This window comes from Gallus gallus, chromosome 7 (assembly GCF_016699485.2).
Source record: "Gallus gallus isolate bGalGal1 chromosome 7, bGalGal1.mat.broiler.GRCg7b, whole genome shotgun sequence".
Classification (NCBI taxonomy): Eukaryota; Metazoa; Chordata; class Aves; order Galliformes; family Phasianidae; genus Gallus; species Gallus gallus.
In genome coordinates this window covers 6,828,932-6,853,815 of record NC_052538.1, presented here as the reverse complement: position 1 = coordinate 6,853,815, position 24,884 = coordinate 6,828,932, and the positions used below count along the sequence as shown (strand labels likewise).

General features: G+C 50.4%; 2 protein-coding genes across 14 annotated transcripts in view; one reads left to right on the top strand and one right to left on the bottom strand.

The window, feature by feature from the left end:
• Positions 1–729: 729 nt before the first annotated feature.
• FTCD (formimidoyltransferase cyclodeaminase) lies at positions 730–11,536 on the top strand. 12 transcript variants are annotated; one of them, XM_040703317.2, is made up of 18 exons: positions 730–889; positions 1,387–1,543; positions 1,720–1,903; positions 2,206–2,334; positions 2,498–2,586; positions 3,166–3,345; positions 3,426–3,563; positions 4,070–4,201; positions 4,881–4,942; positions 5,411–5,540; positions 5,676–5,837; positions 6,581–6,624; positions 6,744–6,882; positions 7,169–7,264; positions 7,490–8,737; positions 9,155–9,190; positions 9,420–9,787; positions 10,495–11,536. In XM_040703317.2, the coding sequence occupies exons 2-15, from the start codon at positions 1,532–1,534 to the stop codon at positions 7,574–7,576; spliced, it is 1,584 nt and encodes a 527-aa protein (XP_040559251.1). In that variant the 5' UTR covers positions 730–889; positions 1,387–1,531; the 3' UTR covers positions 7,577–8,737; positions 9,155–9,190; positions 9,420–9,787; positions 10,495–11,536.
• COL6A2 (collagen type VI alpha 2 chain) overlaps positions 11,516–24,884 on the bottom strand; it is a 26,028-nt gene continuing 12,659 nt past the window's right edge. Inside the window, exons 19-28 of one of the 2 annotated variants that reach the window (NM_205348.4) lie at positions 24,684–24,734; positions 24,216–24,251; positions 23,779–23,841; positions 23,398–23,460; positions 23,084–23,119; positions 22,765–22,810; positions 22,210–22,362; positions 21,505–21,957; positions 21,154–21,192; positions 11,516–13,098 (exon numbers count right to left, since the gene is read on the bottom strand). In NM_205348.4, coding sequence (NP_990679.1) covers positions 12,491–13,098; positions 21,154–21,192; positions 21,505–21,957; positions 22,210–22,362; positions 22,765–22,810; positions 23,084–23,119; positions 23,398–23,460; positions 23,779–23,841; positions 24,216–24,251; positions 24,684–24,734 — 1,548 coding nt within the window. In that variant the 3' untranslated portion in view covers positions 11,516–12,490. Of the gene's footprint in view, positions 13,099–16,169; positions 17,697–21,153; positions 21,193–21,504; positions 21,958–22,209; positions 22,363–22,764; positions 22,811–23,083; positions 23,120–23,397; positions 23,461–23,778; positions 23,842–24,215; positions 24,252–24,683; positions 24,735–24,884 lie in introns of those variants that run through there. The other variant, XM_015289137.3, reaches the window with a different exon arrangement.

Here is a 24,884-nt window from a genome sequence, read left to right as displayed (position 1 = left end):
ATCTGCATCAAGATGGTGTTCAAGGAGTCTCTTTTAAGGAATTCTTCCTCAGCTCTTCCCTTCTGCAGCTGCTGACTCTGCCTACCTGGGCAATGGGGGATGAGGGTATGCCTGGGGCTACCTGAAACTGTCCCACAGGGAGGGATGTGCTGGAGTGTTGAACAGGGGTCCCCCCAGGTTTTCTAGGCTGGAGTTGTGATGGTCAAGGGGTGAAGGAAGGAAGTGGGCTCAAAATCCAATAGGGTTTCCCTGTGCAGATTGAAATCCTTCTTACTGTGATGGATTTTAGCATTGGCCTAGGACCTGGGGAGGAGGAGAGTCACACTGGTGTTCTTGGAATATCAGAACTTCCCATGAGCACTGGGTTCTTGTGGTTGTGTTTGTCCAGTTTGTTCCTTTGGGCAGTTGAATTCTTCCTTTCTGCGTGCCCATCTTCTGTGGTCCCTCACTGCTGCAGGGACACAAGTACTGTGTCACTGTTGCTGATAGGGCTGTACTCATTCAGGAGCAGGCTACTGGGGTTGGGCTCAGAAGATTTTTGTTTTTCTTCACATGGTGTCAGCTTGTCTTCGTGATTCATGGGCACTAATGGGTAATTACTGCAGGAGATTTCTCTGGATGTGCTGCTCAAACCCCACAAGAGCACTGCAGTCCAATCACTGTTGATCCAGTGAACCTTTTCTGTCTCCTGGCTGTGAATCAGTGTGGTTAATGAGAAACCCTGGTGCTGGGCAGAGTGCTGGGAACATTGCTGCTCCCAGCAGGACAGCAAGAACCAGAAAGACCTGTGAGGAGTCAAGCCCAGGGCCACAGGGTTTGGACAGACACCAGGACCATGGCCAAGCTGGTGGAGTGCGTCCCCAACTTCTCGGAGGGATGCAACAAGGAGGTGAGGATTGGTGATGAGATGCGGTGGGGGGCTGGCGGCTGGGCCTGTCTTGCAGCAAGTTTTGCACTGCTACTTGTGGCCTAGCTTGTAGTTTTCCAGCACCTTAAGCCCTTCTGGGCCAGGTGAAGTCAGACTGAATTCAATTCAGTGAGAACTTTCATCTTCTACCTTGGGGGAGAGCTGTGCACTAATACTGAAACTGCCCAAACACAATGTCTGATCCCGTTTTGCAACTCAGCGAAAAGCAGGACCTTGGCAACCCCCTCCCTGCTGCCTGCAGATTGCCATGGGGTCTGTGCAGTCTGGTACACGCTCATGGAGAAACCTCGCTTTCAGCTGTTTTTCCAAACATGCCACCCAAGTTGATGTTGCCTGTGGTGGTCACCTGCCTTACACTGCACTTTGCCCCAGGGGTGCAGGTCAGCAAACCCAAAACTGTTGCAAAACTGCTGCTTCACCTTGGGAATGGGCTTTGGGGAGCCAAATCTGTTTTAAAGTCTGCAGGGAACAGTGTCCGCAGGAACAGCAATTTGTGATGGTGCCCTTTGGCACGCAGCAGCAGCTGGGCAGCTCTACAAGGGCTTGAGGCTACGTGAGGGCTGGAGACATCTCAGAGTCACAGCTCTGCCAACTGGGAGTTGGATGCTCATGCTTGTAGGTCCTGCATCTTCACTTTCTTCCTGAAAAACCTGAGAATGGGTGCATCCCCTGCACTGCTCGGAGCAGGGTGGAGGCACTTGAGCAAAAGCATTACCCACTTTGCAAAGCTGCTGGAGTGTAGTAGGCATCTCTCTAGCCCAGCCAACTTGCCTACTTTGGCTGCCCGGCAGGTGATCGAGGCGCTGGGGCGGGCCATCTCCCAGACACCAGGCTGCACACTGTTGGATGTGGACGCTGGTGCATCCACCAACCGTACTGTCTACACCTTTGTGGGAACCCCTGAAGCTGTTGTTGAAGGGGCACTGAGCGCAGCCCGCATGGCTTGGGAGCTCATTGACATGAGTCGGCACAAGGGTAAGCATTCTCAGGGAAAGCTGGATTGAGAAGTAGGGACCTAAGTGATGCCAGCAGGCAAGCACAGTGTATTTCCAGCACTGCAGGATGGATGCTGATGAGAAGGTGCAGAACAGGTCCTCATCTTCCCATTGCAGAGAGGCTGCATCCATCATGTTCCTGGGCTAAAGTAGGCATTACTGCTGTAGACTCCTCTTCCCTTGCAGTGGCAACGTTCAGACTGCAGAAAAAGCAGGGCAAGGGTCCTTGTCCCTTCTTGTCTGCTTGCTCTTCGCAGCTCCTGATCTCTGCCCTGCCCACAGGTGAACATCCTCGCATGGGGGCGCTGGATGTCTGCCCCTTTGTGCCAGTGATGAACATCAGCATGGAAGAGTGTGTTATTTGTGCCCACGTCTTTGGGCAACGCTTATCAGAGGAGCTGGGAGTGCCTGGTGAGTGGGGAGTGGGCAGACAGGCTCAGACCCCATACCCCCGCATACTCCCAACCATAAACATACAGCACTCCTTTTACAAAAGCTTCACCAAGGGCACAGTGGGGAAAATAGGTGAAACCAGACTGTTAGACAACATGCACATCCCCTCTCTGCCTTGCAGTGTACCTGTATGGAGAAGCAGCCAGGCAGGAGAGCAGGAGAACCCTGCCTGCCATCCGTGCTGGGGAATACGAGGCGCTCCCCAAGAAGGTAAACTTGGCTTAGGGAAGGAACCTCCTTTCTCAAACAATTGCATGCAGCAGCTGAGAGGTGTGAGGTGAGAGTGCAGGCAGTAGGGCATGGGCACTGTATTCACACATCCAGGTATGAGGTGCACCTCACTGTGATGGATGTCCATGGACTGGGGTGAGATGGCAGGGGCTGAAGCAGGGAAGATGAGGGAGATGGGCTTGCTCAGCCTGGGGAATTCACTTAGACCTCTGTGTGACACAAGGATCCAAAACACCCTAGAGAAACTGAATGAAATATCTCCTCTGGCTTCAAATTAAGCATTTCTGCATTAAGCCTTTTTCAAAGCTTCACTGAGAAATGAAATAGGAGGAAGTTTTGAAGTGAAGCAGTTGGAAGGTGAAAGAAAAGTGCTTCTTTTTTATATTTGTGTTTTCATCTCTTTGGCACAAGTATTTTGATCAGATGGAGGAGCTGATGAAATGTTTTGGGTGCTGCTGAGTGTGGTGGTGTTAATGGCAGATGCTGGTCATAGAAGGAGAGGCCACCTCTGGGTGGTCAGTTTGTGCTGCCTCTCATGCACTCTTTCTCCCTCTCCAGCTTGAAAAACCTGAGTGGGTTCCTGATTTTGGGCCCCCAACCTTTGTTCCCCAGTGGGGGGCCACGGTGACAGGGGCCCGGACCTTCCTGATTGCATACAATATCAATCTTCTATGCACCAAGGAGCTGGCACACCGCATCGCCCTTAACATCCGTGAGCAGGGTCGTGGTGCTGATCAGGTACCCTTGTGCTGCCCATTACCCTGCTTGTCCTTCCCTGGGTTGCCATCATTGTGATTTGACCACAGTGGTCTCCCCAGCCTGGAAGCTTGAAGAAGGTGCAAGGCATTGGTTGGTATTTGGAGGAGGAAAACATAGCCCAGGTTTCAACAAATCTCCTGGACTTTGAGACCACACCGCTCCATGCCGTCTATGAGGAGGTCTGCTATAATGCAGAGGTGGGTAGTGCACAATACTCATTTCAATGGGGAGCTTTGTAGAGCTTGTCTCCCTCCAGGTTTTTGGCCCAAAACCATAGTTGAGATCTGCTTTGTCTTAGAATCATAGAACCATTAAGGTTGGAAGAGAAATCTAAGATTATCTAGTCCAACAGCCAACCCACTCCAACCATTCCCACTAACCATGTCCTTCGTGCCTTTTCTTGAAAGCCTCGAGGGATGGTGACTCCACCACTTCCATAGGCAGCCCATTCCTATGCATTGCCACTCTTTCCGAGAAGAATTCTTTTCCTATATTATGCTCAGTCAGTTTGGTCAAAGAGCTGAACCATATGTAAACCCCAAAAGCGAAGCAACTTTTTTACTAACCTCAGATCTTGGCTTATCTTCACAAGGTGGGTGCAACTTTGAAGGCCTCTCCATGAACTGTGATGGGGAGTGGTTCATGGCAGTGGAGGCAGAAAAAACAGCTCTGGGGACACTTATGTTTATGATGTTCTTCACAGGCACTGAAGCTCCCTGTGGTGGGATCCCAGCTGGTGGGGCTCGTTCCCAAGAAGGCCATGCTGGATGCAGCTGAGTTTTACATCAAGAAGGAAAAACTCTTCATACTGGAAGAGGAACACAAGATCAAACTGGTAATGTGAGTCCTCCCAATACTGAGACAAGGGTGGGATTACAAGTAAGACCTCCAGCCTCTCAAAATGCCACTGAGCAGGGACCTTGGACTTGGGCGGCCCCCAGGCATGTTGGATACCCCATTACCCTTGGCTCAGGGAAGTGGTGCCTGGAAAGCTGTGAGAGCACAGAAGCTGGGACAAACTGATTTATAGCCCTGAGGACGCTGGGATGTCCAGGGGAGCAGAGAGCCCATCCCTTTAGGACTGAGCACTGGCAGCAGCTGCCCAGCCTTCCCGTGTGAAGGCTGCGAGGAGAAGGACACACAGCTCAAGGACAGTATACTTAGTATTAACAGGACACTGTCCCAGCACCAGTGTAAGCTGGAAATAAAGAGACAGGCTGTGCTTTTCTGTTCTAGGGGGTAAGGGAGTGGGGAGGGACTTTGCCACCCTATGAGGAATGTGCTAGATAAGAGTGAGCTAATTATTTATCCATGTGGTTTCCAGTCACCCATGGGTGGCCACACGCCACTCCCACCTTTGCGATGTGAGGCACTGGTGAAACCAGTCTGCCTTGCCTTGGGTAGTGGCTCTCTCCCATGGTTAATTAAATGTGAGGCACAAGGACATAGCGGGATGTGTTGGCTGGGTGATCAGTGCCAGCTTGGAGCTGATGTGTTGATGCTGCTCCTCGCAGGTTGTCAGCCGGCTCGGTCTGGACTCCCTGTCTCCATTCAACCCCCGGGAGCGCATCATTGAGTAGGAGCTCCTCATCATTCCTGTCTCTGGCCAGGCTGGGGGATCTTGCTGCCTGCCTCTTGCACTAAGATTGCTTTGAGAAAGTGAAGTTCACATGCAAATAAGGACATGCACTATCAAGACCTTGCCCCTTTACCCTTGGATGTGGTTGCAGAGCTCCAGCTAGCACCTGGGCATATTCCCATTCCAAAAAATGCTGTCTGCAGAGAGACATCCCTCCCCAGCAGCACAATCCCTGACATCACCAGCACACGTGTCCCCGAGTGCCCATTTGTCCCCACAAGGCTCCCTGTCTCCTTTTTTTTCCCACCCTCCTACATGTGGGAGGTCTCCCAGCACAGCGCTAGCCCCCTTCCCATCTCACTAAGGGGTGGATGAAAAGCCAGTGGAGAGGGCAGTGTGGAATGAAAAGGAACTGCGTGGTGGTAGCCACCAGCATGAGGTAGTCTGACCCATGGTGTACTGCAGGTACCTGGTGCAGGCAGGACAGGAGGACAAGGGGCTGGTCACAAAGCCACTGGGTGCCTTCGTGCGAGCAGTCGGCGGGAGGTCGGCAGCGCCAGGAGGAGGATCGGTGGCTGCAACTGCGGCCTCTCTGGTATGTGCCCTGTGCCAGGGAGTCCCTGCTTGCTTGGGTGTTTCTCCAGGCATCTGGGGGCTCCTTGGTGAGGGAACCTGGTGCAGTGGTAGTGGCAGGTGCTGGGTCCCAGGACTTACCCCAGTGCTCTCACAGGGAGCGGCCCTGGGCTGCATGGTGGGGTTGATGAGCTATGGGAAGCGGCAGTTCGAGCAGCTGGACTCCATCATGAGGAATGTGATCCCTCCCCTCCACCAGGCCATGGATGAGCTGGTTGCGATGGTGGATGCAGACTCCCGTGCCTTCAGCAGCTATATGGTGAGGTCTCACCAGCCACGACCCTGCTTGATAGACAAGGTGTTCCAGGAGGCAGCACTGCATCCTGATGGAGTAGGATGCAGCCCCTTAGGAGTAGGGCTCATTCCCCCAGAGCTGGGGGAAGGGACATTACTTGGGGTGGAGTGACTAATGCACTGTCAGAACGTGTCCAGAAGAGGGCCACCAAAACGCCCCAAGGGATGCAATACTTCTATGAGCACAGGCTGGGAAAGCTGGTGGCTCTTCAGCCTGAAGAAGACTCCAGGTGACCTGGTAGCGGCCTTTCATTATCTACAGGGGGCTACGAGAGAGAAGGGAACAGACTTTCTAGCAGAGAGCCTTCTCCTGTTGTGACAGGACAAGGGGAAATGGTTTCAAATTTAAAGAGGGGAGATTCAGACTGGATATAAGAAAAGGTTTCTTACAGTGCAGGTAGTGAGGCACTGGCACAGGTTGCCCAGAGAGGTGGTGGATGGCCTGTCCATGGACACATTCCAGGTCAGGCTGGATGTGTATCTGAGCACCTGATGGAGCTGCGGGTGCTCCTGTTCATTGCAAGGGAGTTGGACTAGATGATCTTTAAAGGTCCCTTCCAACTCAATCGATTCTATGATTCTATAATTATATAATTCTATGGAGAGGTTCAGCAGAGTATGGGAGCTAATGGTTCTGCTGTGGGCCCTGATGCACAGGGGGTCTCAGAGCTCCCCTGGCCCACCAAACTTGCTTTTCCTTGACTGCAGGAAGCTATGAAGCTGCCAAAAAGCACCCCTGAGGAGAGGGAAAGGTGAGTCAGATTGGCAAGGGCTTGCAATGGTAATGGGAGCTTGCACATGAGCTTACACACAAGAGCTGGGCCACCCAGGGCTTGTCCCAGCATTCACCAGGGGCTGTCCCCTATCCCAGGCGAGTGGTCGCCATGCAGCAGGGGCTGAAAACAGCAGTAGAAGTGCCCTGCACCCTGGCAGTGAAGGTGAACAACCTCTGGTCCTCACTGAAGATGCTGGCACACCATGGCAACCTGGCCTGCAAATCTGACCTCCAGGTATAGCCCCACGCTCAGGAGCTTCCATGGCCACTGGGCTGTTCTGGCTGGGGCTTTAAGGCTCCCTATCTCATTGCTTGTCCACACAAGGTTCTCCATTGCTGCTTGAAATCTATCCAGCTTTTCTTGCCTAAATTAGCCGCTACTTTCCACTTACTAAATGCCAAGAGAGGGGACATTGCTTTCCATGGCAAACAAACTGCATCCTGAGAGTCTGTCCTGCTGCCAGACTGTGAGGTACTACTCTGTTTCAGTCAGAGCACTTTCCAGGAGCCTCTTTTCACAGGTGGGAGCCAAAATGCTGGAAGCCGCTGTGTTTGGAGCCTATTTTAATGTCATGATCAATCTCAAAGACATAACAGATGAGAAATTCAAGACTGAGGTAAGCAGGAGCTGCATGTGTGTCCCACCCCTGGTGGTAGGGACGAGGCCGGGACCCCTGGGACTCCGCTTGGAGGGGCTTGGGGGGCTGTGGGCATAAAGGTAGCCCTGTGCCAGGGTAGAGATGGAGACACTGCAACGACTGGAGAAGTTTCATGGGCTGGACAGATGACACATTGTCTGTCCTTCAGACTGGAAATGATGCACCTTCTCCCTCCCCACGCAGACATCACAGATGGTCACCAGGCTGCTGGAGGAGGCAAAGCAAGGCTCAGCACTTGTGTTGGCGCTGTTGGAGAAACGAGAAGCTTAAGAGGATCTCAGAGCTGGGCCAGGGAATACACAGAGGATACATAAATACAGATGGGAAACATGCTTGTTCCTGCCTGGGCTTCTTTTGGCACCTTCGGGGAAGCTACTCCTCTTGGGAGGGTTATGTTCCCTGCCTGTTCCAGCCTTTCCATGGCCAAGGATGATTTTTATTACCTGGGGCCTGGACCTTGCATCCTTGTCCTCCCATCCATGAGGCAGAGGGAGCAGGCTGGGCTGGCGGTGCCATGGGAATCTTGTTGGTGGCAATGGCTGGGACCCCATCGTGCTGCCTGGCTGGAGGTGGCTGTGCACCTTGTAGTCCCCGCCATCCAACTTGTCTCTGTGACCAGAAAACACCCTGAGACACTCCGTGAGACTGGGGCTGGGCCGGGCACTGGGGCCACATCCCTTTCTGTGCAGTGTCTTCTTGTCAGTGTGTGAAAGGGCCTGCTGGATCACTCAGTGCTGAGGGAGGGCATGCTGCTGAGCACAGGGAAGCACTAGGCAGGAGGAGGGGGGGTGTTACTGGGAGGTGACGGTGGAGCTCTTCATAGCCCTCCAGAGAGGAAGATCCAAGCATGGGGAGGCCTAGTCCCTGTCAGCCCTGTGGTCGAGGCTGTTGCTGGGTCTGAAGGCAGATATCACCTCCTCTGCGGAGCAAATTGAGCTCAATCTGCCCAGAGGGTGATTACTGGGGGGAGCCCTCCACCCCCAGCCCTCTGTTCCTCAGCAGTGACACGGGGGGCCATCAGCAGGGCCCTGAGCCCACTGTCCTGCAGCAGGTCCAGGAGGACGTGACCCCCCCGTGCCTGTCCCTGCACGCAACACCCACGCTGGGTGCAGCGCACCAGGGTTCATGGCAGGGACGCCTGACTCACCCCATCACCTGACACCACGTGACTGATCAGCCCCACAGGACCTTTGTGCTGGGTGGGAGAGGAGTGCTGACGTTTACCCCGTGCCCATGGTGACTGTCACAGCACTGGGAGTGGTGCTGCCAGTTTCACTGCTCCGCAGTGTTGCCCCTGCCCACCGCACCTTCCTCGCCCAGGCAGGGCTCTGTATTTAAAGGTGCCCGAGGGCTGGGCCCACTGCTTTGGGAGAGCCACGCCAAGGTTGCCCATCAGGACTGCGGTGCTCTCGGAAGGAACTGTTCTGTGGGGTAGGTGAACAGAGCTGATCCCTGACGTGGCCATGCCTGGTGGAGACAGGGACACCGGGAGGTACCAGGGCTGGTGCAGGGACAGGATGCAATTTCCCCAGTACCCTTCTTGCTCTGCAAGGACACAGGTTGCATGTGTGAGCTTGGGTCATGTTGCATCAGATTTGGTGCATTATTTCCATTAATGATGGAAAAACGAGTGTCAGGGGGGTGGGCTGTGAGTGCCTGGCACTCAGCATCTCCAGAAAGGATGGGGGGGCTGTGGGAACCTACAGTGGAACAAGTGTTGTTTCTGTGCCTGGGGTGTGTGGATTGCAGCTGGGCTTGTGGCCAGTGTCTTCCTGTGCAAACGTAGGGCTCAAATGGTAGCCTTTGCGCTGTGATGAAGCACTGACATTGCCTGTCCTTCCTTTGCAGCTTGGAATCAGTAGAGGATGTGGAACGCTAGCCAAGGTGAGCAGCCACAGGGCTAGGGCTGGTCTGTCAGTGCCACGCAGTCATTGGGGCTTGGGAAGAGACCTGAGGGATTACCAGTGTACCGGGGGGGGGTGGGCCTCACCTGTGAGGTGGACGTAAACCCATGCTTTGAGATGCTTTGAGTGCATGGCTATACCAGCTCCCTGCATTGCCATTCCAGGGAATGCCTGGCTTTGCTGACTTGTATTCCCCCCTTTTCTCCTAGGCACACCACCACCACCACAGATGCAAGTCTGCCCACCCGCCCCTCCGAATTACCCGTGCCCTGGGCCCAGCAACCCTTGCTACCCAGCAGTGCCACCCGGCACCCCTGGTACCTGTCCCCCAGGGCCCCCTCCACCTTGCCCTCACCCACCAGGCCACCACCCCCATGGGCACCACCCACCGGGACACCACCACCATGGCCACCACCACCATGGGCATCCCCCACATGGCCCACCAGGGTGCCCACCTGGGTGCCCACCCGGGTGCCCACCCGGGTGCCCACCAGGCTCCCATGACTGCCATCAGAAGCACAAGAAGAAGCACAAGAAGAAGCACTCCAAGTGTTCCCACAAGCACCATGGAGGCAAGGTATGGTTGCAGCAGATCCCCCAGCTCCCTGTTGTGGTCATGTGTGCTCCCCCTCTGCCCCAGACCAGCTGGAGTGGGTGGTTAATGGCTTAATGGCTTTTTTTTTTTTTTTTTTTTTGCTTTGGAGACTCCCTTTTGGTTTATAAATAGGCAAGCATGAGTCATTTCAGACGAGTCTTTTGAAACCTGATACATGAAGTTCCTTGAAGCAATTCTAAACAACAGATTGACGCAGCTCAGGGTGCACCATGCAGTGTGTTAAATCAAATTCTTTGGACAGCAAGTAGCTCCATGTCTGTGCTGGGCAGATATGCTGCAGACAGTGCTCTCCTAGGGATGAATCTGGATGGGATTGAGTAAAGGGCTGTAGAACAAAACTCCAATTCCACCATCTGAGGCAGGAGCATTTCCCAAACAAAGCAAACCCTTGTCTCCTTTCGGTGTTTGATTGCATGGAAGGTGACCTACCTTGACGTTTGCCCTTGCTGGCAGAGACATTCCCCAGACATTCCCCAGCTGTTGCAGGAGGGCTGGTCCAAGGATAAAATAACTTCCCTCATGCTGAGCTATATGAGGGGAGGGAAGGGGAGGGGAGGGATTTGCTACTTTGGCTGCACATCTCTCCCAGAACAGCTCCTGACTCACCTAGGACTGAGTGCAGCTGTATTTTGTCCTTAAAGCAGCTCCCCTGCATCTCTCTTTTCCAGTGGAGGAAAAGCACAGCAGTGATGCTGCAGCAGACAAGGCCACAGCATTCCACTTTACCTCCTCTGGCCCTCACTCATGACCTTCCCTGGACCCGCCCTGCCAGCTCCTCTGCTCCTTTGCACAATCTACATCCTGGACATCTCCTCATCCCTGTGCCACCTCCATCACCCTGGGTGGTTCTAACTGGGAGCATGCAGCTACCAGAGCCAGTCTGGGCAATGAGCACCCCGGCCTGTGGTGCCAGCTCCTAGAGCCATGCCGGGGGTATAGGCCTGCAGCAGGAGTGGTGTGTGTTTCAAACCAGCTCTACCAGCAGGAGAGGAGTAAGGAGTCTCATCTGCCCGTGTCTGTGTTTTAGGTGTCCTCCCTAAGGCAGCCCTAGGCAGGCACAGCCTGTGTGACTGGTTGTGCCAGTATCCTGTCTGCATGGCTGTGTGGCTCTGCGATACATGCTTTCCTACTGGTTCAAACTGTAAAGGGGAAGGCAGCAGTCACTTCCCCAGTCTGAGCAGAGATCCCAGGGTCCAAAGTCTGCTGTAGACTTTGGCTAAGCAGGAGCAGTCCTGGGGCAGAGCAGCTGGAGGAGGTGGCCATGCTCATTGCTCTTTACCTTCCTTCACAGTCCTTACCCACAGCCCTGGGCCAAGGGAATACGAAGCAGGTGAAGAATGGTGTCTGCCTTTGTCACACTGAGAGACTGTAGTCCAGATGGGCACTGTGAACATGGGGATGGGGCAATGAAACAGGTCTGTAAGACAACTGGAGGCACAGGACAGTGAGCTGGAGGGCTCCCATGAGATTCCTGTGGTCCTCTGGGATGTCGACAGTGCCCTGTGATCCTCTGCTGCAGGGACCCGTGGCCTTGTGCTCCCATGTTTGTGAGGAGATGCAGAAGCAAACTTACCTTCATTTAGTAGCTTAACACCAGGAGAATAACTACCTGCTCATTAAAAATAAGAATTTAAAATAAAAAATAAAAGAGGAAAAAAAAAGTGGAAGGAAAATACGGAATAAAGAGGCTTTTTTGGAATAGGGTGAAAAGAGTTTATTTGTTTATTTTTGCAGACAGCACAATTCAAGTTCAAATCTGGGTACTGCCCAGCAGATTGGTGAGAAGAAGGCACCGTGGTTACATTGAGCACTCTGGGGTGACATCGAGGCAGCTCCATGTGCTGCATAGTATTTTGTGAGGTGCTGGGAGGTACGCTGCCCCTCTCAGCCAGGACTTAGGGTGCTGTAATAAATGAATAGGTTCTGGTAAGGTTGGCAGAAAGAAGCAAAGGAGATAGAGGCCACAGGAAAATGTAGGTGTTTAAGTTGGCCTGTAAAATGTAGGATTGATAGAGGACCAAAAGGAACATCTGCAGACAGCTGTTGAAGGCAGCAAAAATTCTAACCATCCTGCTGCTCCCAGAAAAAGGAGCAAGCAATGAAGGGCCATGCAAAAAGGAAGCTGCTGACCATTTCAAGCAGCACATGATGTGTCATAAACTTGCTCAGTCCTCTCAGGGGCAAAAGTCCCAAGAGAACAAAAAGGATGATATAATTGGGAAAAGGGCTTGCTAAGGAATGGGCAGTGTCAAAACAATAAAGCTCCTCAAAGGATGCTGACAGTTTTTGAACGCTAGAAGTGATCATTTGCCCTGCTAAACTGGAGAGGCCTCTTGCTTCTCTGATAAGCCCTCCTAGGATAACAGTAGATACACAAGGCATAACTTGGTGTATGTAAAGCTTTACAGACATACTTCATATGGCTCTGTATCCTGTTTAGATCTTGGATTTAATTAGCACCATAAATGCAAGATATGCGACTTCATCACAAAAGTTGAAAAAGAGGTCTGGATTTTGGTTAGAGAGGAGGACCCAGAAGGTAGCTGTGTATAAACTGTTCTGGGCCAGCTCAGAGTTGCTAGCAACCCTACAGAGAGAAGAAAATAGAACAGGTAATATTTGGGGGGGTGTATGCTGGTGACAGGACATGTGCACTCCACTCAACTAACATATCCACCTAATGAACCTGTCGAAGAAGCTTGGCTGGGAGAGGCTTTCATAGTCCTTCTCCCGGAAGATGGCAGCCCGATCTCCAAGGCCAAGCTTCAGCAGGACATCCATGTCTACGTCACTCCCAAGAGCCACCACCGTGGGCATGACGTCTTGCTTCTTCATGGAATTGATGGCCTCCTCAAGGTTCTTGCTTCCTGTGATGCCGTCAGTGATGAAGACAAAGGAGAGTTCAGCATTGCGCCGAGCGACTCGCTGACCATTTCCTGGGCTGAGCACAATGTTGTTGATGGCGTGTATGATGGCTGACCCAATGTTGGAGGATGAGTCCAGGTACTTGATCTGAGCCAGGGCATTGGAGATTTCGGTCAGGTTGTAGGTCAGTGGGAAGACCACATTCTGCTCTCTCTCACTGCCGTACTGCAGCAGTGCGATCCGCGCATTCATGTTGTCATCGTTTCTCCTGGCCAGTGTAAGCTGTTGGGCAACCTGCTCCACAAAGTGGTGGGCCCTGTGGAAATTCTGCTCCCCAATTCTTTCAGAGCCATCGAGCAAGAAGACAATGTCAACGGGGCGCTGTGTGCACTGGGCTACTGCAAGCTCTGCAGAAGAGACAAAAAAACAAAGTTGGGAGCATAAGAAAGCCTACTGGGGAACACTGGGTCATGCCTTGTGCAGCTTGGGCTGGAGTCACCTCTGCACACCTTTCTACAGAGGAAAACAAGCCCCATCATGTTTCCAAAGCCTGCCTCTGTGGCTGACAACCTTTGTTTCTTACTCCCTCAGCTCCTGGGCATGAGGTCTTAACGAATTGTAATTCTGAGGACTAAGACAAGCATCCACAAGCATCCAAGCATTAAACAACTCTGTGCACTTTGTGTATTTCAGCTGCAGAATTACACCCACCTTCAAAGAGCAGTGCCCTGCTATTATCTAAAAGGGAGATTAATGGCACACAGTGCTTTCATACCTCTCAGTAATTTCTTATAGACTGGCTTACTTTCAGGGTTCCTCTTTGCACAAAACGTTGTGGGGTGAAAGCTGATTTCATAACCTGCACCCCAATTTGTTTAATCAGTTGTCACTAATTCCTGAGGAGTTTATAAAAGTCAAGAAGTATGTTTAGAAAACAAGCATCTCTTCCTGTTGGCTCACCTATATATCATAAAGCAGCTTTTGAAATAAATAACAAAGATCAGTATTTGTATGGAATATATTGGAACATTATCCCTCAGTCACTCAGAACAACAAAAAGGAGGCAGTGAGTGAACTCAGAAAAGAAGACAGAAGAAAATGGTAGTATTTCGAGTCTGATGTTAGTTATGAACAGTTCTTTTGTCCCTTTGCAGTACTTATGTGTAATGCATTTGATGTCTGTCTGCATTCACTACTTCCCCAATAAACAGGTCTGTATCTTTGTAGGTGGTTTTTTTTCCATTCTGGAGTAGTGATTCTTTTGGGCTTCCTTCTCTACTGAAAGACCTAGTCAGGAATACGATTGCAACGTCAGTATTGATACGTGAGGTGCATGATGTACACCCCATGGGGTATTCCTCCACGGTGGCAGCGGGGCAACAGCTCTGTTATGCCCTGTACAGCAGTTCTGTGTTGCTCACTCTGAATCCCAGAAGGGTGAAGTACTGGAGCACATGCCATGTAGTGTTGCATGACTGGCAAGGACCAGGCAATTCTGGAGCAGCTCCAGCCTGAGCATCCATTTCTGGCATTGAGGGACAGCTTTTATGATAGTACTATCACATTCCATTTCCATATAATGAACCAATCCAGCTTAACAAAGTGCTTCCTCAGTGCTTTGTGCTGTTACACCTGGGGCTGCATTCAGCATGGTGGAGTGCTGAAACAAAGCATTTTGTAGCTCTGTGTGTGAGCCGATCAACAAGAGAATAAGACTACAGAGCAGACAACATAAATTCAACAACATGGGACAGTGCTCCCAGTGTAGCAGAAATCCTGACAGTGCATATGGTTTACTTCACAGACTACTGACACCGCTTTTATCCATGATAAAACACCTGGTGCAGGAACTTCTAGTGCATGTGCTTTACCAATCTTGCTGGACATTGCAAAAGTCTGCAGTCGCGTTTGTTTCATATTCCCTGACCATGCAGACTTGTGTTTTTTCTTAGCCTCTGTACACTGTAAAATGTATCTATACGGCGGCATGTCTTGAATGCTGCTTGCTGTGCATTGACTTCCTGTAAACAGCAGACTTCTGCAGTGTCAATTCTGTCTTAAGGAGAAAGCAGTCTCTGAGTGACACTGTTTTTCCACATGAGCTTTTTGAATATCGTATCTCCAAATTCAACTGCAACACTTTTCTCCTTTAAAGCAATAAATTATGTACTCACCTGTTTGAGACATGATGTCTATAGGTACATTGATGCTGCAGTTCCCAGTATACAAGTGCTGCTGCTACAAGGACATTTTGCCTTGGCAGTGCCTACACCAGTGAACTCCAGGTGCTCTCCTGCTCTGTGCATTGATGAAAGGGAAAGGTGGAAAGGCATGCCCCCTTCAACCACCTGAAGTCTGGGTAGGGGTCTACAAAAGCCTGGAAGCTAGGGGTGGAAGAGAGGGCTGCATATTGTGCCAGAGAAGTGTTAACGGCCCATCTCCCCCATTGCTTGTCTATGTTTCAATTACAAGCATGTGCTACCTTCTCCCACCCCAAATTTACCTACAGAAAATGTTAGGAGCTCCTAGTTAAGTAGAAATCAGCATCACCCCATGGAGCTTCAGCAATAGCATGGAATAATAGAATCATAGAATGGTTTGAATTGAGAAAAGACCTTAAAGGCCTCCAACCCTCTCCCATTCCCCCTTCCACCCCACCAGTCCCCCCCACCACAAGATCAGGTTGCTAAAAGCTGCATAATGCCTGGCTGGCTCTTCAGGCAGCTCTCTACCTGTGTCTACTGCAGGAGTGCTCCCCAGAGAAACTCCTCGTGCTGGGCAGTGCAGTGGCTGCACAACCTTGGGTTGGTCCTGTTCAGTATCATGCTTCAGTTACAGTTTGCTCTCATTTCTGGGGGGGCATGGGCCCAAGTTCCCTTTCCTGCAGCAAGGAGCAAAATTATTGTCCTTAACTGCAGGAGGTTCTGTGAGACACTGCCACAGATTAAGCCAACTAAAATCTTCCCATCGTGCTTTTAACTGGAGCACCAATCCTGCTGGTGCTGCTTAGAGCAAGGCTTGCAACTCATTGTACTGCATACCGAGTGCCAGACAACAGCTGAGGCTAACAGAAGCAGCACAAAAAGCAGAACTGCAGAAATAACATCCATCTTCCTGCCAATAGTAATGATGTGTGTGTGCAGAGTAGCCTCAGACATTCACACAGTGTTCTGTGAATTCAGTCATTTCACTTGCACCCCAGCAGGCCAAGCCACATGCTGATGATAGGGTAAAAATATCTCATCCCCACCAAATACCACATTGTCTGTCACTGGATAAATTCTAACCTAGATTGACAAGCCCAAGATTTTGAAATAAAACTGTAGAATGTTCGAAGTGGACAAGCTCTTTGTGCCAGTCGTTCCTGAGCATGGCTACGGTATGGCAACTGGCTCTCCTTTACACACCTTACAACAGAGTTCATTATAGCCCAACCGCAGTTTTGAAGACTGTAGATCTCAATTCTGCTCATGAAATATGACATTTGCTCAGTATAGTTTATTGCAATAACACCACATCAGATAGAGAGACTGCAAAATCCACTTGCTGGCAGTAAACACTTTTGCATAGGGAGCAATAGTTATTCTGGAGGCACAAAAGGCAGTCACCTGTCTGACTTCTTCTGGAAATCAGTGGTAGTAGAGAGCATGGAAATATCCCTCATCTAAACAAACCTACCCACAGCACAAATGGTGGCTCTATAGTCTCCCTGAACCAAACTAGCACTGGATGTGGACTCCATTGACTGTACTACATCAAGTTTAAATACTTGCTTTTAAACAGCTTATGTAACATATCATAGAGGTTTGTGCAGTCGTGGATTTTTGCTTTGGACTTCCTGGTCCTATATAACCTCTGTCTCCTGGATATGAATAAGTACACGTTTTGAATTAAGACCAAAGAAATACAAGTGCACAAGTGAAGGTGAACACAGTATATACAGCTTCTGACAGAAGAACTCCTCAAGTTTTGCTGCTCACGATGAAAAGCTGGGGTTGCCTCTCTCTCATACTCCTTACTCTTCCCTTCAGTACCCCTTGATGCCTAGCGAATGCTTGTACAGAAACAATGCAGTGAGAGGACATGCACCTTGCTTGGCCGGTCTTGCCACAAAAATGCTTTATGGGACCCAAAGAAAGCCCTCACAGTAACGCACAACAGAACAGCACAAGAAGATGCTTCAGAAGTAGCCAGTAAAGACAAATGTGGGAAAAGAGCATTTCTGGGCTCTCTGCAAACAACAGACTTGCTCTTTGCCTGCAGCCACACGTGCTGCACTCTGTGCTGGAGCCCCCGCTCACGTGTGGCTGAGGATTGAGATGCACTACGCAGCCAGAGCAGGGCGGGAGCACAAAGAGAAAGAGCAGCAGCATGGCTGGCTCAGAAACCAAGGCAGTGCCACTGTCCTGCCAGCACTTGGCACTGCCCCTGCAGAAAAGCAGCAGGCAAAGCAAGAGCACTTCTGGAGAAAGCTACCATGCTCACCAGCCAGCCAAGCTGGAGAGGCCTGCCTCTTGTGTCATATCCCTGGCTGAGCCCTGCCAAGCCATGTCACTGCCTTTGTTTCTTCTAAACTAAAAGCTTCTGCCAATGTACCTGTCCTCTTTGCCAAACAGGGACTTGATGAAAGACAATTACAGCTCTGAACAATTCTCCATCTCTGCTCAATCCCTGCCACCACGCACTTCATGTCGCCTAGAATGGAGATGTCAGCAAAGCCCTAGCACAGTTTCTGGGTCCCCCACAATCTCGCTGTGCACCATTTTGAAGGTGTCAATGAACAAGTCCATCCATTCTTGCCGCTCATTTCCAGTGGCAAACTTGGCTTTTTCGGCAGTAAAGGCCAAAGTGGCCACCAGCTGGGTGTACATTCTGGGGTCCTGGGTTTCCCGCGTGGAGTTTAGGAACTGTGCGATGGAATGTATGGTGCTGGGAATGTTTATGTTGACTCCCTCTTCCATGGGGCGGAAAATAAGTGGGTTTACATTTCCAGGATTCCTGTCATCTGCAAGTGAGCGTCAAAAGAATATTTTCAGGGCTTTCTAGCAATGGCTGTGTCTCTGAATGCTACCTGGCTTTCCTATGCATGCTGCACCAGAGGAAAACAGAACTAATGAGGGACAGAAAAGTAAATACCAAAGTCAGATTTTAAATCTCAGTATCTAAGTCTCAACAGTCGTACTGGAATATGTGTCCCAGGGTGGGACGTGAATCCCTCACTGAAACCAAACTGCTGTGCCTCTCATGGAAAGGCTGAAGCCAAAGATCAGCCATGAAGAAGGGAAGGCTGTCAGTGCACTGCAGAACAGCCCCTACAGGGAGCTGGCACAGAGCACTGCCTTGGTGATGAGGAAAGGACCCTGGAGAGGCGAGATGGAGGGAGAACAGACCCTTGTGCAACTATGATTCCTTCGTAGGAATCAGGAGAGGAACTAGGCATTTGTATACACAGATATTCTGCCTGGGGCATCTGACCTGGAGAATGTTGAGTTACTAAATCCTGGAGAACACAGGAATATGTAAGCAAAGACGATCAAGTGCATATTACTGAGAAATGAATTCAGTATGCTTACAATCCAGTTACTGCATCTTACAATGTCTGAACTGTATTTGACAATTTAGTGGCAAGGCAACTAGCTTTCTCCTAACGTATGATCAAGGAACCACGAGAATCATACTGACATAATGTAACACATTGATTAAGAGACCAAGGAAAATGATGTGAAAACTAAACTGCACAGTTCCTTCCTTACTACTCCAGCGTATTCACAATGGAGAAAGTGTTAATTATGAGGAAGGCCATAAAATCCAACTTTTTTTCTGCATATGGGATTCACTGAGATCAGCCACCAAGTAGTTCTGCACTCTGTTATGTGCAAACTGCGTACATGATGCCAAGAGGCAGAAAGACATCTAAGGGACAGTGTTATGTGAACTTGCTTGGCACTCAGTCCACCATGCTTTGGGTGGATGTACCATCCTGTAGTGTACAGTGCTCCTGCATGGTGTCTACGCTCTTCAGGACGCAGAGAGAATCAGTTTCCACCTGATTGTGCTGCCATGACATTTGAATAAAATCCCAAAGCTCAAAGCAAAGCCTTTTGCATGGGTTAGAAAGAGCCTCACAGAGCATCATGCACTTTCTATTAAAGCAAGTGGTCAGTTCAGATTTGCTCAGCATCTGACCCTACCTGAGCCCAAATCAAGGAACACCACAGCATCCTGTAAGTACCAAAGTAACTGAGGAAAGATTAAAGGGAGACAAGGACCTGCCTTGAAAAGAGGAAAATCTGGATTTCCACAGTCAAGGAAGCAGCAGGCCTTCCTCTGCAGATGACAACTCAAAGTGGTGACATGCTTGCCTCTGCAAGGCAGCAAGGAGGAAGCTGGGTGCAGGTCATAACTGTCCCTCTCCATATCCTACTGACAAAACACAGGCTGGAGCTAGGGTACATGGCATGAGCAATTGATTTGCTCTCTTAAGTGCTGGGACTGCAATTTTGACAGCTAAGGGCCAAGACTGTGGCTGAGCATAGCTCTGTCCCTGATCTGAACCTATCTAATGTATCTGCATCTGGACACATGCATCAGGTATGCATGAAACTAACTCACATGTCCTTCAAAGGGCACCATCTCCATCCCAGAAGTTTGCATATGAATTGTCACCAACTCTTGAAAACGCTCTCAGAAAACAACAGGAAGCTGAACTACAAGCAGAGAATCCCCAGGCTCTGTCAAACTCCTTTCATCACCTCTCATCCAGCACCTTTCCTTACCAGTGTGCAAATGAAGTCATTGCAAATCCTTCTAGATGATGGCAGCAATGCATTTTGGTCCATCCAATGCAGAAGGTAGAGATGGTGCTTTGCCCAAAGGCCTCCAAGTCCCTAAGCATGACTTAAAACCTGGCCTACCAGGCCTAACACAAATCCTCGCACACCATAGTAACTTTTCCCCATGCTGAGGAGGATGCATTGGCACCTTCACAGGAGGTCCACACCTACCCAGGGACAACATTCCACCTCCCCTATCCTCTGGGGAACAGGTGTAGAGCCTGCACTTGGCCTGGCCCACCTATGGCATGGTGTGAGACATTACCCAAGAGGGAATACCCTAAGATGACTCCTTGAGCTCCACTAACAGCCATTTCTGATCTGGTCCACATGTGTATCAGGTACCCAGCAAACTGCTCTCACCTTGCATCAGGAGCAGAGACTCCCAAGTGCACTACAGGGAAAGGACAGCCAAATTTGCCTTGCTTTGGAGAGCTCTGATGGTCAGAGCCTTAGAAAATGCGAATGCTCAACCTCTCGGGTCAGTTTCTCTTCTACAGTATGCCTTAGAAATGGGGAGGCTACAAAGACCAAAACCTTTGAAGACACCTGAGCAGTCTCTAGAGTGGCATGGAGAAGTTCCTTCCTTGTGCATGGATCCACAGGACATAGCTCCTCAGAAATCACTGCAGAGTTTGTGTTGATGGCTCAGCATCGCAGATTGGCACTGCTTTCCCTGCATTACCAGGTGCAAATACTGAGAATGTTAGTGTAGCCGTCAGAGCTTTTAGTCAGGAACAATTCCAGCTTTTCTGTCTTCAGACTGCTGATCATTCTGGGACTGCTTCCCCTTTGTGTTGTATGGAAACAAAGGCACTTCTTTGAAAATTAATGTTGAGATTTTGTACAATACTGAGTTGAAGCAGGGGCTTTCATGGCAAGAGTAGAGATAAAAATTGCAAGAACTGGCAAAACTTTGTCCCCGGTAAGCTTTGTGTGTATCAGCAAATAGTGCATCTATTGTATTTAAACAGATGCAGAGACAGACAGTTTCTCTATGAGTTGCAGATCTGTCCTTTAACAAGCAAAATTTGATCAAGTAGAACCACCTTCAGCACGCAGCAGCCATCTCTTATATCAGAGTACCCTTGCAGACTTTTTCCTTTGATTCAATACCCTGAGTTAATTGTTAATTAAAACACAGCCAGTGTTAAAGAAGCCAAAGCTCTCAGACCACTACGGTGTTGTTTTCCAAACTCTCTACCTGCTGCTCTGCCTTCATCACTCACAAGGAGCATCTTGCCCCGTGCTACTAGTTGTACTCTGGATGGCAAGAACTGTAGCAAGGAGGTTTTGGCATGGTATGTAATAGAGATACAGAGCAAGTGAGAAACTCATAGGCAAATTTGGAGATCAAAACCTGGTAGCACCCAGGAATTTGGGCAGGAATCAGAACTGAGCAATGCTCATGTGCTAACATGGTGCGCCAGTACCTACCTGTGAAGAGAACTCAGAGGGACAGGAAAGAGCAGGGGATGAAAACATGGAACTTTCCTGATGTACAATAACACTATTTCCCAAACTCCTAGCCATGCAAAAGAAGGAACAGGCTTGCACATCCCCTCCCACTCAGGAGCTCCTGGACCTACAACTGCATGCAGATGGCACAAAGCTACTTGTAATGTTTACCTGTCTGACAGGGCAGCTCAGGGCAGACAATCTGTGGATCTGAAAGGAAAAAAAGGAAAACTGAATGATGTGCTACCACCTCCCTTCAGTGCTTGCATTCAGAGATGCAGATCCAGGTTTCTCACAAAGGGAAAAAAGAGTGGCCCCAAAGTCTGGCCCTTATCTGAGGAAGTTTATCCAGGGCTACATAAAGTTCAGCCTGCCCATCATGAGTGACCCACCTTGAGAGCTATTGGCCAACCTGCAGGGACACATATCTGCGAACTTTGCAACACACTGTATATGCCCTCCATCCACAAGTCCCACTGGTAGAAAATTCCAGTTCCCATAAGTGCAAAGACAGGTACAGACCTGGGCAGAGCATGTCCTCCATCTTGTCAATGAATTCCTCTGCCACGAGGTCTGAGAAGAGCCTCATCTTCTGGACTCGCTGGGGTTCATTGCAGGCAATGGAGACTAGGGTCTCGCTCTGTTCTGGCTGATCAAATATGTCTCCAATGCCAATGGTGTTGACGAGCACATCTCTGCCACAAAGAGCCCCTAGGTTCTTGTCATCATCCCGAGGGTCATAGCGTCCATCTGTGATCACCACAGCAAACACTTGGGCTTTCTCTCGACGGCTTTCTTTGATGAGCTTATTGTAAGCAAACTGAAGAGCAGAAGGTGTCCAGGTGCCTCCAGCAATCCACTCCAGGCGCTTTACTGCTTCCTTGAAGCTTGACAGTGAATTGATGCGCTCATCATCGAGCTTGATGGCTTCAAAGGTCCCCTCGTGACTATACTGAACCACCCCAACACGGGCACCTGCCAACAAAGTATCAATGTCACTTGGCTTTGAATGAAAGTGCAGAAAGTCAGCATCATTTCATATTAGCAAAGAACTGCCCAACTGGCCTACAAAGCTGGGAAGGAAAGAGCAGAAACTGTTGTGAAAACGCTGAACAGACAGATGCAGACCAGGGCAGCTACAAACATGGAAGCTGGAGGGATCCAAGACCCTTTTCTTTTGCCCATCCCCACTTCTGCCACCAGCTCCACCCCACACACACTCCAGACCTGTCTCTGATTTGGGGTCCTTGGCGATGGAGCCCAGCCGGCTGACCACGTTCACAACGAAATTTTTCTCCAGAGTGAAGTTGGTGTAACCAATACTTTCTGAGCTGTCTATGACGAACATGATATCCAGGGCACCGCAGCGCTTCTCACAGTCTGGAGAGTGGGGCAGAAGGAGGAAATCACAAAGGTGATTTACAGTGGTGTAAACAAGAGCCACGGGGTAAGAAAAGACCATCTATGGGAAGATGGAGACATTCGATATAACATCAAGCATCCACAGGGGTTGTGGTGCTGTCTACAGCTGAACAGCACCGGAATGTTACATATGTCTTTCTGTCAGCATTTTTAATCTTGCTATCCTATCATCTGTGCCATGAAACCGTATTCTGGCAGTGGCAGAGCTGAATTTTGTAACATAAGCATGGCTGCCCCTACTGTGATCTTAGTGACACAAAGGCAGAGGGTTCCTGCTGTCCCCTTTCACTGTCCATTGAGCTGACATCCCCCTGCCCGATGCTGGCCCTTAGCTATGAAGAAAGGCAGCAGTTCACTCACCACAGCATCCACATGTCTCTCGCACGTAGGTCATCACATCGCAGTCCTGCCAGCAAAAATGTGCAGGGTGAGTACCTCCCCATCTCTAAGGGAAAGGTTCTCCTTTACTTTCCTCCCAGGCCACCCCTCCCCACTTCCCTTGTCTCCCTTGGGAAGTCACAGGTCACTCTGGCCCTGCTCATGGCAGGTTGTCTTCAGTCCTGCCCTGTGTCTCCTGCACCAAGCAGTGGCAGGAATGGTACCCTGCCTCATTCTCAGGCTGCACGTGGCAAAACCGAGGTTGCCCCCAAGTGGAAGAGCACAGAGAAGTCCTACTTACAGTCAGGCCTGGATCTCCAGGTGGGCCAGGGGTACCCTGTAAAAAAAGCACAGGGATTTCAGGCACGGGTTTTGAGAGCTAGACATCAGCACCGTCAAAAACTTGGATTTATACAGAGATCTGTCAGGGAAGGAAGGGAAGGAAAGCCTCTCTTGGAGACAGCACACATTTCTGAGGGCTGGCATCCCTTCCAGCTGTGGGGATACCTGCTGGCACTCTGGGTTTTAGAGCAGCACAGGAGCTGCTCTAAGGAGGGTAGGTGGGAGAGGAAGGAGCTGCAGCATCTGCTCAGGCACAATAGGACAGTACTCTACCTCTGGGCCTGCTTCACCAGGTGGGCCTCGGGTTCCAGGTTCACCTCTTGGGCCAGGATCACCCTGGAAGAGAAACGAAGAAGGACTGAGTGTTTTCCTGTCGAGGCTGATGGTGTAGCTGCTGCTGTTTAGGGCTCCTCCTGATCCACTCATCAGGCACAGCCCTGCCAAGTGTGCTCACCAGCCTGCTGCTGCTGTGGTGGGAGCTATGGGGCCATTTCTAGTGTGTGGCTGCGTTGGTCATGTAAGGGAGATCCAAGCATGTATGCCAGCAGCACACAGTACTGACAACAGCACATGGCTCCTCAACCTGTGTCTCAACATCACACATCCATGGTATGCATGAGCAAGCACGTGCTGCTAACACAAAAATCTGCTTACCGGTTCCCCCTTCTCTCCTTTTGTCCCTTGTGTTCCTTTTGGTCCAAGCTCACCCCTTCCTCCCTGTTTGAGGAAGAGAAAAACAGATTCATCAAAGACCACATGTGGATGCACTCAGACAAAAGAACAACGGCTGTGAATACATCAGGAACACAGGCATGCCTGGCCCAGAGGATCACCCTTTTAATCAGCGGCCCATGCAAAGCAAATAAGTGGTGTTTACACAGGCACTGACTGAAGAATAAGGAAGTTTTGCAAAACATATTTCAAGTGGTTTCAAAAGGAGACAAGCCTGCACAACACCACCCAGGCCCTGCAGCTGCAGGGAAGGTCCTGCAAGAGGACTGGTTCCTCAGCCATTTGCCCAGAGGGCCAGGTGGTAACTGCGTGGCATTTCCGCCAGGCCTAAAACAGATGAAGGAAACAAGTGCACTCACCTTGGGTCCTGGCTGCCCCTTCTCACCCTTGTCACCCTGTGAGGGAAGAGGAATGGGTAAGACAGCAATGGATGGGCTTCACACTTCTGTTTGAGGTCTGTGATGAGGGGCACAAAGCTGAACAGCAGGAGTGATGGCTGGGGTGGTGGGCACAGCCACATCCCAGTCATTGTAGGGAGGCTTGGGTACCCAGCACCTCTAACACACAAATGAGGACTCTGGGGACAGGTTCAAATGCTGTGGAGCAAAGGGAGGACTTCACAACCCCTAGGGCCAGGACTGGAGATGAGGACAGGATGCTGGCACTGCTGCTGAAATGCCCCTTCCTCATCCCCTTCTGCTTCACTTTCTTGTGGCCCTCATCATTTTTCGTTCTCTCTCCTCCTTCTACCAGGCTGTTAAGCTCCACAGAAACAGACTTCTTCTGCTGTTGTTGGACTATGCACATCTTCACAGGAGTATACATACCTGTGGTCCTCTGGGTCCAGGGTAGCTGAAGCCAGGCCTGCCTCTGTCACCCTTTGGTGAAATAAATAAACAAATAAACAATTGTAAATAATAAATAAATAAATGTCAGAACTCGAACTTTTATGACCTAGCGATACCACTGAGATCAAAGCTATTTTCACTCCCTCTCGGGGAGAAACACTCTAGTGAGCCATTACTTCT

Bases quoted from the DNA above. Each gene is read 5' to 3' on its own strand.
- FTCD (XM_040703316.2), top strand. From the start codon at position 836: ATGGCCAAGCTGGTGGAGTGCGTCCCCAACTTCTCGGAGGGATGCAAC. The intron at 2,587-3,165 runs GTAAACTTGGCT...CTCCCTCTCCAG, and splicing joins ACGAGGCGCTCCCCAAGAAG to CTTGAAAAACCTGAGTGGGT. The intron at 4,202-4,880 runs GTAATGTGAGTC...TGCTCCTCGCAG, and splicing joins AGGAACACAAGATCAAACTG to GTTGTCAGCCGGCTCGGTCT.